Source organism: Aspergillus glaucus, assembly GCF_001890805.1.
Source record: "Aspergillus glaucus CBS 516.65 unplaced genomic scaffold ASPGLscaffold_23, whole genome shotgun sequence".
NCBI lineage: Eukaryota > Fungi > Ascomycota > Eurotiomycetes > Eurotiales > Aspergillaceae > Aspergillus > Aspergillus glaucus.
The window spans coordinates 200785-211430 of record NW_019170475.1 but is presented as its reverse complement, the minus strand read 5'-3'; the positions used below and the strand labels follow the sequence as shown (position 1 = coordinate 211430).

The window sequence follows — 10646 nt, the reverse complement described above, 5'->3', positions numbered from 1 at the left end:
AAAAAAAAAAAAAAAAAAAAAAAGGGCAAAGCGGTGTACTACCAGGTCTCCCTGACATCATCCCATCTTCCCCAGATTTGGCATCAACAATTCTCCGCGGCACCTTCTAGATTCCACCTCATACTACCTACCGGTACGACATACCAAATAAATACCCATGTTCGCCATGTGCCAAGTGAGATGAACCCGAACCTGGCCGTACAAGTTACTGTGTACCCCACTCTTTCATTTCATGCGGTCTCATGAACGCCCACGAGGTGACGAGGTGGGCAGATACCACCAGCATGGTATGGTGAGATTCGTTCAGGCTGAGGAGTATCACTAGGCTACATGATTATACCCTGTTTGAATTAATGTTTGTTGTACGTATACAATAGATTTTACATTAGTTTTCTATTTTGTTTTCTCGACTACGTAGGGTCGTACGGATATATATTTCCAACACCGACACCGACACTGGCACCTGGCACATGACACTAAATACACTCGCTCAAGGATTATGGAAATATATCATAGCCTATCCCGGTCCGTATGAAACAAGCACCGACAAAAACCACCTACCTATTAATAGATCCTTCTATAAACAAGCATGTCCGGATTGAGCTTCAAACCACTGAGTCATCGTATCCATGCTATAGTTAGTTATCCCTACATCGACAAGAGCAGATGACATTCACAGCCACTACTACTGCAGCAATGCCACTACAAGGAACAAGGAAGAAAAAGAAGAAGGAAAAGGAATATATCTCAGGTATAATCTATCATAATATATACAGCACGCTAATCCATATCCCTAACTAATCATACACCTGCAAAAGCTTACAACTTAGCCTTCTCAGCCTGAGCCGCAAGATCCGGCATCAGCAGGTCCCGCAGGTCATTTGCGGCCTCGCTCAGGTAGTAGCTCATCCGGTTCGCGCCGATGCGTTTGCAGATGATGTTGAAGTTGAGGCTATCATATTTGTTAGCTTCATTTTTTTTTCTTATATATTGAAGGAGGTGCAAGGGGAAAGGGGAAGACATACCTGTTCTCATTAACCATGTAGGCAATACCGAATCCATCATCAATAACCTGGCTCCATCCGTATCCGTTAAAGAACTCCGAGCTCAGCTGGCTGGTCGACAGGTACCACGAGCCACTGTAGCCGTAGGCAGGGTCCTGGTAGAGATCGGGCAGCTGCTCGCCGTCCTTGAGCAGCTTCTTCAGACCGAACAGGTGGCGGTCGACACCGCGGCCGTCGCCGGCGTCCACGGTGTACTTGGTGTGCGAGGCGAGAGCGGTGCGGAAGAGACGCACGACTTCTTCGCGGGGCACTGAGGAGTCGTGGTGGGCCTCGCAGAAGGCGGTGCTGTCGTCGGAGACGGTACGGATGGTCTCCGTACGGCCCTCCTGGAACTTACGGGTCGAGGCGGACTCGTAGGTGGGGCGGTTCTTGCCGTACATCTTGAAGTAGGCGAGCTGGATAATCATCTGCACGTATGCGTCGGGGCTGCACTTGAACTTCTTGATGAGGCCCTTCCCGTAGCCCTGGTAGGCCTGGACAACCAGCTCGTGCGAGCCGATCTGCTGGCTGTGCTCCTTGTGGGCGGCGGTGATGAACTCCTGCACGGCGTCGTTCACCTTGAACTCGATGGGGCGGGGGTCAGCAAGGTTCGAGCGGACGGGCTTGTCAGAGAGGTCGATCTTGTTGCTGAAGATGAAGGAGTTGAGGACGTCGTTCAGGCGGTGGGTGGGGCTACCGTCCATCATGCTGTGCTCACCCATGAAGCCGGCGGTACCGTTGTCGTTGATGATGAACTGCAGCGGCTTGTCGAACCAGCGGTTGCAGCCGTCGCCGTGCCAGTACTGGTGGGCCCGCTCCTCCAGGGTAACGGGGGTGGCATCGTCGAGACAGATAAGGAAACCAGCCGACTCAATGTCCTTGATAGTCTGCTCGTTGACCGGATCGGCTGCCAGCAGCTGCTTCCGGGCATCGTTCCAGAGGTCCCGGTTGGCAACAGTCAAGACACCCACTGGGGGAGCGCGCTGCGCAATCTCATAGATACGCTCAAACTGTCTCTGGAACTCAGAGAAGCTAAGGGGCTCGCCGTTGACAACAGTCGGCACCTTGAAGAACTGGTTCTTGCGCACAACAACAATATGCTCACTGTCCTTAGCAGCATACTTGCGAGGCGCATCAACACCGTCCCCAGGAACACGGGAGCAGTTAAACATGTACTCATACGAGCCCATAGCCATAGGCTGGCCACGCATGTACTCCGGCTCCAACGAACCAGCATCAACCTGCTTCTTAAACTCCAGTGCAGCAGAAGCAACAGAAGCAGCCCGCTTAGCAGGCTCGCGCCGTGCCCGGTCATCCTTGAACGAATAAAAGTACGAGACATAGGGAATAACGGGATCCCGGTATCCCAAGTACGCAGCGTTATTCCACCACTCCGTCAACCAGTTCCGGCAATTCGGGTCTGCTGCGCGCGCCAACAGGCGCTCCTGCAGCGTCTGGCCAGAGCCACCGGGACGAATGAAAGCCTCGACGGCCTTCTTGGTACGCTCGTACTCGGCATCGGTGACGATGGGGTGAACGGATTTCAGGTAGCGTTTGGCGGTTTCCTCGAGAGAGGGGACTGGCAGACGGGGAAGGGAGTCTTCGAAACGGAGCATTTTGCCCTTGGAGAGGTCCTCCTTGTATCCTAGAAGTCATTAGTTCCGGTGACCGGGTGGAAACATGTGATTCTGGGAAAACTTACCCTCAGGGACGGAAGATGCATTGCGACGAGGAGCCATGATGGGAGACTGTTTCGCAGTTAATACTCAAATCCTCTCTTTTCACAGTCCTATCCTAGGTACTTACTGATCTGGCGAGAATAGAGGGGGTAGGAGAAAGACGTTGCCGTGTGAAGGTGGTGGAAAGACGGCTCCGCGCAGCAGCCGTGAACATCCCTCTGTTTGAAAGGTGGCAAAGGGAAGAAGAAGAGGCCAAGGAAAAGGGGGAATTGAGGTCAGGGATGTCGTAAGAATGAAGAAGCAGACCGGAATAGAAAAGATGTTAAAAAAGGCCAGAAATAAAGAGGGATGATGTCCTCAAGAATTAAAGCGGAACACTTGAGCCTCGGTTGGAGGGAATTCCGTCACAACCGACCGAGTGTTACCGTACGGTATCGTCACGCCTGGTCACGCGCACCCCGCTCGGGGCGGTGGAAGGGAGGGTTTGCGGTGGTAATAATGGTAATGGTGTGGTCAGGATCAGTGACAGGACGGTAATACCATTTCAAGAGCTATGAGCCTCGGTTGAATCGATCAGTTGAAAATAGTGATGAAAACAGCTGGAATATGAAGATGATAATATAGAGCAGCATAGGGGGTTATATAGAAGACTGCACTGAAATGAAGATTACCGTATATATGCACCACGGCTACCAAAACTCTACAACTACTATACAGACTCAAGGTTTGTAGAAATGCGGGGGGATCTCCAATGACGACCGGCTTAGATCTGATATGGGCAGCTCTTCACCTAAGAACAGCAAATTAACAAACACTATTAGACAAGAAAGAATCATAGTACAGCCAGCAATTACTGCTATAAACTTTCACTGGCAGACGTCATCTCCCTTCATCCGTTCCCGCTGCCCCGGACTGTACCATAGTAGCACTAGAAAAGAGAATGCACCGTTAGGTATCATATCTATATCAACCAACAAAAACCTCCCATGAACAACCCATTGCACGCGCCTTGCTAGCAAACAAAGTATCAAAACCAATGCATTAAGATCAATAAAGAAAGGGGTATAGCCCAAAAAAAAAAAAAATAGAATCATGAGACCGGCTGCACCGTAGACCGCCGTTCCTCGTTCATCCGCATCTTCGACTGCGCATCAACTTCCAATCCGCGATTACGGAGGTCCTCCAGCTTAACCACTGCAGGCCCCGTGCAGATTTTCCCGGTCTGCATCAGGTTGCGCAGACGCTTCCGTCGTGCTTCGCCGCCACGCTCTTCGCCGCGTCCGGCACCTTCTTCAACCCAGTCAATGCGCAAGACCTGGAAGCTCACACCATCGTGATTGCCATCCCAGGTCCGCGACTTGATGCCAAACAGCACGCTTTGATCGTACTTGTCCAGCTTGGGGAGGACCAACAAGGTGATGTGGAGATCCTTGTCCGTGGGTGGCACCGGTGGAATCCGGGGTTGATCCGACTCGCGATCTTCCTCCGATGGTGGTGGCGCATGCTGGTAGATGTCTCTGATTTCCAGATCGAGGAAACTCTCGTCCACATCTTCTCCCCAGGCACCGCGGATGAATCCCGAGTGAATAGCAGCTGCAACGGGGTCCGAGTCATCAGTGTAGACACCCGTTCCCCACAAAGCGCGGCGTGCACAAATCTCCTCGCGACGGGCCGCGTCGATCCTGTATCGAGGCACACGCACCGTAAACGTACAGTTCTCCTTGCCTTCAAACCGCGGGAGCGGCTGGGGCGTCGACGTGTATCCAAATTTGGCACTCTCCAACGGGGATTTGGTGGTCGGAACCCCAATACGTGGTGTGTACAAGGTCGAACCGAGGTGATGACGGGGAAGATGAGAAACACTAGATCGTACAGGCTCAATGTTCACCACGGTCCGAGGTTCACGCATAGGCGACATAGTGTTGAGGGCAGGGGCTGATGTCCGGGAGGGGTGATGGTGGTGATGGTGATGGTGATGATGATGGTGGTGGTGCGGATTTACTCCGGAGCTACCCTCTGCTGATACCGTCGACGCACGGTGGAAAGGGTTCATAGATGACATCGGTCGCCCTTCTTCTTCTGGCTTCCGGTGATGGTGGTGGCTGAGAACAGTTAGCTTTGTCATTATACAAGTCAAAAGGTAGAAAACATACTGATGATGGTGGTGGTGGGCATGTCGTCCTCGTCGACCACGTCCCGATACACCAGTGCGCGGGTCAACCATATCACCTTCCACTGACTGAACTTCTTCCTCTCGCGACTTCCTTGACCGTCTGCCGGTGGTCGAACCAGGCCGAGAAATCTTGGCTTCATCGTTGGGGGCATCGCCATTTGTGGACCGAGCGGTACCGCTGTCCCGTTTGAAGGGACTCATGATAGGGGTGGAGTTTGTGCTTCCTGCTGTCGGGGCGGTAACACCACCGACACCACTTCCGATGCCGGAGAACACACGGCCCAAGTCATTCTTGATACTCGACTCCCCTCCAGGGCCCGAGGCACCTTGCACTGCTTGGGGCAGGGGCGAAGCACGACCACCTCGCTTTTCTGCACCAACTCCGAGGAGGTTACGGTGGTGCATAAGTTCATCACTTCCTTTGCGTCGATCATCTGTGGCTGGTTGCATCAGGGGTGACGGACCCGTAGACAAACCGGAGCTGAACAATCGAGGCGGCTCAGTTTGCAGCTTGTGTAGATAAGGTGGTTGTTCGCTGGGTGGAGGCGTAGGCTGGGTTTGAGCGGATAGGGAAACAGGTCGCGAGCCACTTCCCGCCTGGGAACCCAATGATTTGGTGTAGCTTTGAATCGCACCGAGCCCGAAACCCGAACTATGCTCAGATGCAAGGAAGCGCTTATTTTCTGGTGACGGCGGTTGCGAGCGACCAAGCTCCCACGCTCCGGGCCCTTGCGGCCGGCCAAACGTCTCTCGATCTCCGTAAGCACTGTACCGGTGGCCTGATGCTCGGGAAGCATCGAGTTCCCGCCCCATCGCTCTCTCTCTCTCCCGTTGCGTTAGTTCCTCCGAATGACGGTCGGGATAGAGACTTCCGAATCGGCCATGCTCCGAGAATGGTGTCGGACGCGATTGAGTTGCGGCAAGGGCAGCCGCAGGAGCAGCAGCACCCTCCCCCAAGGATGGTGTCGGTCGTGAGAGTGGGCTGTAGCCAGGACCACGAGCGGGGTGCTCGACCTGGGGCTGACTGTTGGGCCGGGGGATCGGGCCGTTGAGACTCAAGCGACGCGACTCGTTGTAAGCGGTTTCTGTTGAGGATATCGGGGGAGATGGATGGGAGGAGCCAGGCTTGTCGGGAAATTGTGAGGATGGCGGCGCACGAGACGACAGAGGGTTAAACTTTGACTGCTCTGTGATAGACGCTTGTGAGACACCTCCGGAACTCGACCGATATGGACGAGCTGGAGGGTGGCTTTTCGCAAACGACTTTTCGGGCGTCTGGGATCGCCGGAAGAACGGGTATTCGAGGGAGGTAGGCCTCGCCGGGGGAGACATGGCACTGGGATTCGCCGAAGGAGGAGCGCTGGTATATGGAGAAGGAGAGGAGGATACAGGAGGGCGAGAGAAGGGGCCTAGATCCCGAGCTGGCCGGTCAGCGTCCGAGCCGAGCATGGCGGATATTGACATGCTGCTCCCAGGACGATGAGCCGGGTTGCTGGGAAGTTGCTCACGGGACAAGAAGGTAGTGGGAAGAGGAGGTGCATTTGCCGATTGTCCTCTGGATGTAGGGTAATGTTGGGGCGGGGATGGCGGCGGCATTTGGCGATTGCTCATGGCTGGCGGCGCGGAGGAATGATCGGTTGTGTCTGTGATGCGGATCGCGCGATCAGTGATCAATCTTGTTGAAATCGCGCACCAGCGCAATAATTGGAGAACTGATGGAGATAAAGACGCGTAGACTTGAGAGATAGAGAAAAAGAAAGAAAGAAAAAAGCAAAAGCAACGCAATTACCCTCGCGTATGGGGTATGCAGGGTACGGAGTAAGCACAAAACAACAGACAGCGGTTCCTGCGCGATAGCATGAACGGGCCTGATATTGGCGAGCAACTCACCAGGAAACAGGGGACTGCCGGAGAGGTTGCCCAAAGACCTCCGACGTGAAGGATTGAGGGGGTGAGAAGGGGGGATCATGAGACAAGGAAACGCGTGGATGAGCAAGATGGAAGCTTGGAGAAAAAAGGAACAAACAGGCGATGATTGCTGATGGGTCATGGGGAGCCACTGAGGTCACGGGGCCTGCAGGCGGTGACCACAAACCCGTGACCCCGGGAGCTCATCCGACACTAGTCCATATTGGGAATAGTCTTCCCGAGCTGTCTCTCGGCAGTCGATCTTGAGTGATGATGTACACAGGGGAGTAGGGTAGTAATAGTGATTGAGAGAGGGTGAAAGAATGTGTGTAGCTGAGTGTGCATAGAAACAATGACAGAAATGAAAGAGGCCAATGTGCAAGGTCTGACGTGGTGCTGCAGGTGCTCGATCGCTGCCCATCATTCATGCAACCGTTGGGCTCCAATCCCGGCATGTCCCCATCGCGCGCGGCAAGGACAACGGACAACACAAAGAAAGACAGACGAGTCCAAAAAATAAAGAAAAGACGAAAGAAATGAAAGATAGCTGTATCTTACCTTCACCATACACCGTATTCAAGCCCCTTTTTCCTCCCAAAAATCCCCGCTGATTCTGGCTCTGGTTCTGCCCCTGCGACCCATGGTTCACATGCGGTAAATGATAACCGCTTGAACCACCCATCAACAACGGCGACGGTGGAACACTGACAGGCGCAGGCGCAGACGACACGGGAAGAGGTGCAGAAGTATACGGTTGTGTAGGTTCGTAGATCATCGGACGAGACTCACGATATCCGTAGGGCGCGTAGGCAGTCGACTGAGCAGGAAGAGCAGGAGGGGGAGGAGGAGGAAGGCTATATGAGCCGCCGGGAGGAAGAACAGGAGGATTCGCTGGTGCGCGAGGAGGCGGCCGAACGAATATCGACGAGTCCGGTCGCGGCGGCAGTTGTGAATGCGGATGATGAAATTCCATCATAGTCGTAGTAATGATGATGGATTAGAGTAAGTGAGAATGCTCGTGTGATGTTGGGTGGTTGGTGTTGGATTCTGAGCTGACACAAGCTGGAGACCGTTGACACGCACAAAGAAATGGCGGTGGAAAAGAGCTGTTGGGCAGAGCTCCAAACACTTCAGTCGCGCGTGATCAGATCCTGATACTGAGGCGGGCTTCGGTAAACAGAGAAAAGGAAGAGGAAGAAACAGATAAGCTCAAGAGCAATAAGTACACGATAAAGACACCATCAGTGCCCCTTCAGCAAAAAGGAAAAAAGAAAGGACGCAAAAAAAAAAAAAAAAAAGAAAAAAAAGCGACGGTGAATGAGTGGAAAATGCAGGCCGAGATCCAACGCCCTCCTCCAGCCAATCACAGCCTGGCATCAGCAGGTGATCGGCTGGAGCAGCGGGGGAAGTGGGTCTGATAGCACTTTGCCTATTCGGGTAACGTGTATATGGCTGATTAAGCCGTGTTGGGTTCCCTTGCTCTCTGTACGCAGTAAGGGCCATGCAATTTCTACAGATTGGGAAAAGAAATTATACATAAATCATATCTTATTTATACTTCGCTCTGTAATTCTGTACAATACAATAAACATAACACAGGAAAAACCATTTAGTCGCTGGTCGGACGATACGTGAACCACCGCTGCCACCAGGCCCGATGGTACGCCGCCTGCCAATCCACGTCAATCATATCCACTCCCTCCTGAACCAGAGTCCGCCAAATATAGTCGCTGAGCCGCCCCCGACCTTGCGGGACTCCTTCGTATCGCACCCGAAGACCGCGTCGGTGGGCCGCCTGCACCTGAGCCCGGATCAGGGCGATCTGCTGCGGCGAGAACCGGCCCCGTCGTGGGAATCCAACTGATTCACTGAAGGTGGCTGTGGCGCTGTAGATGGTTGAGGAGGGAGCCTCGGCGGAGAGGCCCTTCTTGGGATTTAATACGTTGGTGGGGGGAGTGTTGGGCTTGGGGGGACCCCGGTGAGTGAGCTTCCAAGGGTCGTAGTCCATCATGGTGAGTTCGTCCAGCGAGGCGTCAAAGAAGATCTCGTCATATTCCGCGTCGTGACCGGACCGAACGTGGTGCTCTCCCTGACCCGTGACAACCACGGTCACTGGTCCTGGAATCACCTCAGACCCATTCATCCGGGTCAGGTAACCACCTTGTCGTAGCCCATACAGATGAGAGTCTAGCTCAGAAAGCGCAGCGTGCTGCCACGTCTTGAACTCGAGCACCAGAACAAAACTCTGGGCGGGGTCTTCGAACAGCCCGGACTGGACTTGAGAGTCCTTGGGTGCATTGCGCTTTGCATCTAGTTCCTTCTGAAGAGGGTCGAAATATAGGCTTCGCAGTGTGTGCTTCGTGTCGAGGTCTGTAAAGGAGCTTCCCACAAGGAGATCGGTACCATGGAGCCAGAGATCCGCTTTGGCGCCCGTGCAACCGGCTGCGATCGCGTACTGAGCAGCATCGCGGCTGCGGGGGTTATATGAGAGACAGTGACTGGGTCGGTTGGTGGTGAATTCAGAAGGCCACTGCGGAACGGGGAGTCGGTCGTCTACTGCGCCTTCTTTGGGCAGCATATATTTGAAGACTGTAGGTAGGAGGGCGAGGAATTGGATAATGATGATTCTATGCTTGTTAGTTATGCATAGACAATATTCAAGATCGATGAGACATACAGAAAGATGACCACCACACACACCAGTCGGAACGTCCGTCCGAACTTCAGGGCTTCCGTCGATCGCCATAGTCCCGGACAACATTCGGTCGGATATGATCGCAGCGGGTGGTCCTCTCCCATCCATCGCTCATAGTCATCATCGTATTCATCGTAGTCGGTATTGGCATAAAGAGGGACATCGTCAAAGTCTTCGTTATAGTGAATGTTCTCTTCGTCGTATTTCTCCTGTATCGGTTCTAGCGACGCCATCTTGTGTAGTTCTCCGCGTCGCACAACGGGTATATGTAGTGATAGTAAAACCCCCCCAAAAAAAGTCAAGATGAAAGATTATGAATGCACAAGCTCAAAATAAGCTGCAGGACTCCGCAATTTAAATAAACCAACGTCCAGCAAGGCAGTTTGTAAGGCCCCGAAAGAAGCACGCAATAGAGATGGGGCGATGGCTCAGTCCGAGGCCATCACCGCATGGTCCAAGTGGCTTCGATGTCAATCACTTTCTTTGAACTGAGTCAAATGAGACCTAAGCCGAATAAAAAAAAAAAAAAAAAAAAAAAAAAAAAAAAAAATAGCAACAAAAAGAGCCTCACACGGACCCTGAACAAATACTCTTTTCAGTCAGCCTTGCATTGCAGTTTGCACTGCCGGATTAGGGGGGCCAAATTATGGAGCTGTTGGGTCGCGATGATCGGGTTAATCATTTCATGTCTCGGCCTTAGTACTAAATAGTACTGGGTTGACCGCTAGGCGCATTTGCAAAATGAGCAATTGAGCAGGCAAAAATAGTCAGCCGTACTCCGTACAGATTCCTATATTGGATTCCCACTCCGAGACACTACAGTATACTTAGTAACTCTTTATACAAGCACTTGTGTAACTGACATTTTGACTGGTTCGCTTAGTATCGGCTTTAGTTGGCTGTATACTGCATAACTTTACAATCCTGTTGTTTACCCCAGGTGTTCTGCAAATGCAAATTCTGACAATTAACACGGAGTTCTCCGTAATTTGGGCAGGAATACATGCTTGCTTTTAAAATCGTTGACATTTGACAAGTCATCCTCGTGTCCGCATGCATTAACCGAACTAAGTGCCCGAACTGCCGCAGTGCTTACTTCGTATTTAATGCAGGGCAATAAAAGCTTGTATTTGAGTTAAATAATGAAG

General features: G+C 52.6%; 3 protein-coding genes across 3 annotated transcripts; all 3 read right to left on the bottom strand.

Moving 5' to 3' along the window:
- Window positions 1-730: 730 nt before the first annotated feature.
- Window positions 731-3055, bottom strand: ASPGLDRAFT_51380 (carnitine O-acetyltransferase CAT2). The gene is made up of 4 exons (XM_022547518.1): window positions 2850-3055; window positions 2746-2791; window positions 1026-2688; window positions 731-952 (listed from the first exon to the last, which is right to left on the bottom strand). Exons 2-4 carry the CDS (start codon window positions 2780-2782, stop codon window positions 820-822), a joined length of 1833 nt encoding a protein of 610 aa, XP_022397242.1. The 5' UTR covers window positions 2783-2791; window positions 2850-3055; the 3' UTR covers window positions 731-819.
- A 757-nt stretch (window positions 3056-3812) lies between these two features.
- Window positions 3813-6864, bottom strand: ASPGLDRAFT_69334 (uncharacterized protein; the record flags this gene model as incomplete). The annotated part of the gene is made up of 3 exons (XM_022549355.1): window positions 3813-4824; window positions 4876-6538; window positions 6786-6864. 3 exons carry the CDS (start codon window positions 6862-6864, stop codon window positions 3813-3815), a joined length of 2754 nt encoding a protein of 917 aa, XP_022397241.1.
- Window positions 6865-8357: 1493 nt separating this feature from the next.
- On the bottom strand, window positions 8358-9886 carry ASPGLDRAFT_178783 (uncharacterized protein). Its single transcript, XM_022542932.1, has 2 exons — window positions 9481-9886; window positions 8358-9430 (listed from the first exon to the last, which is right to left on the bottom strand). The coding sequence occupies exons 1-2, from the start codon at window positions 9729-9731 to the stop codon at window positions 8413-8415; spliced, it is 1269 nt and encodes a 422-aa protein (XP_022397240.1). The 5' UTR covers window positions 9732-9886; the 3' UTR covers window positions 8358-8412.
- Between the last annotated feature and the right edge of the window lie 760 nt (window positions 9887-10646).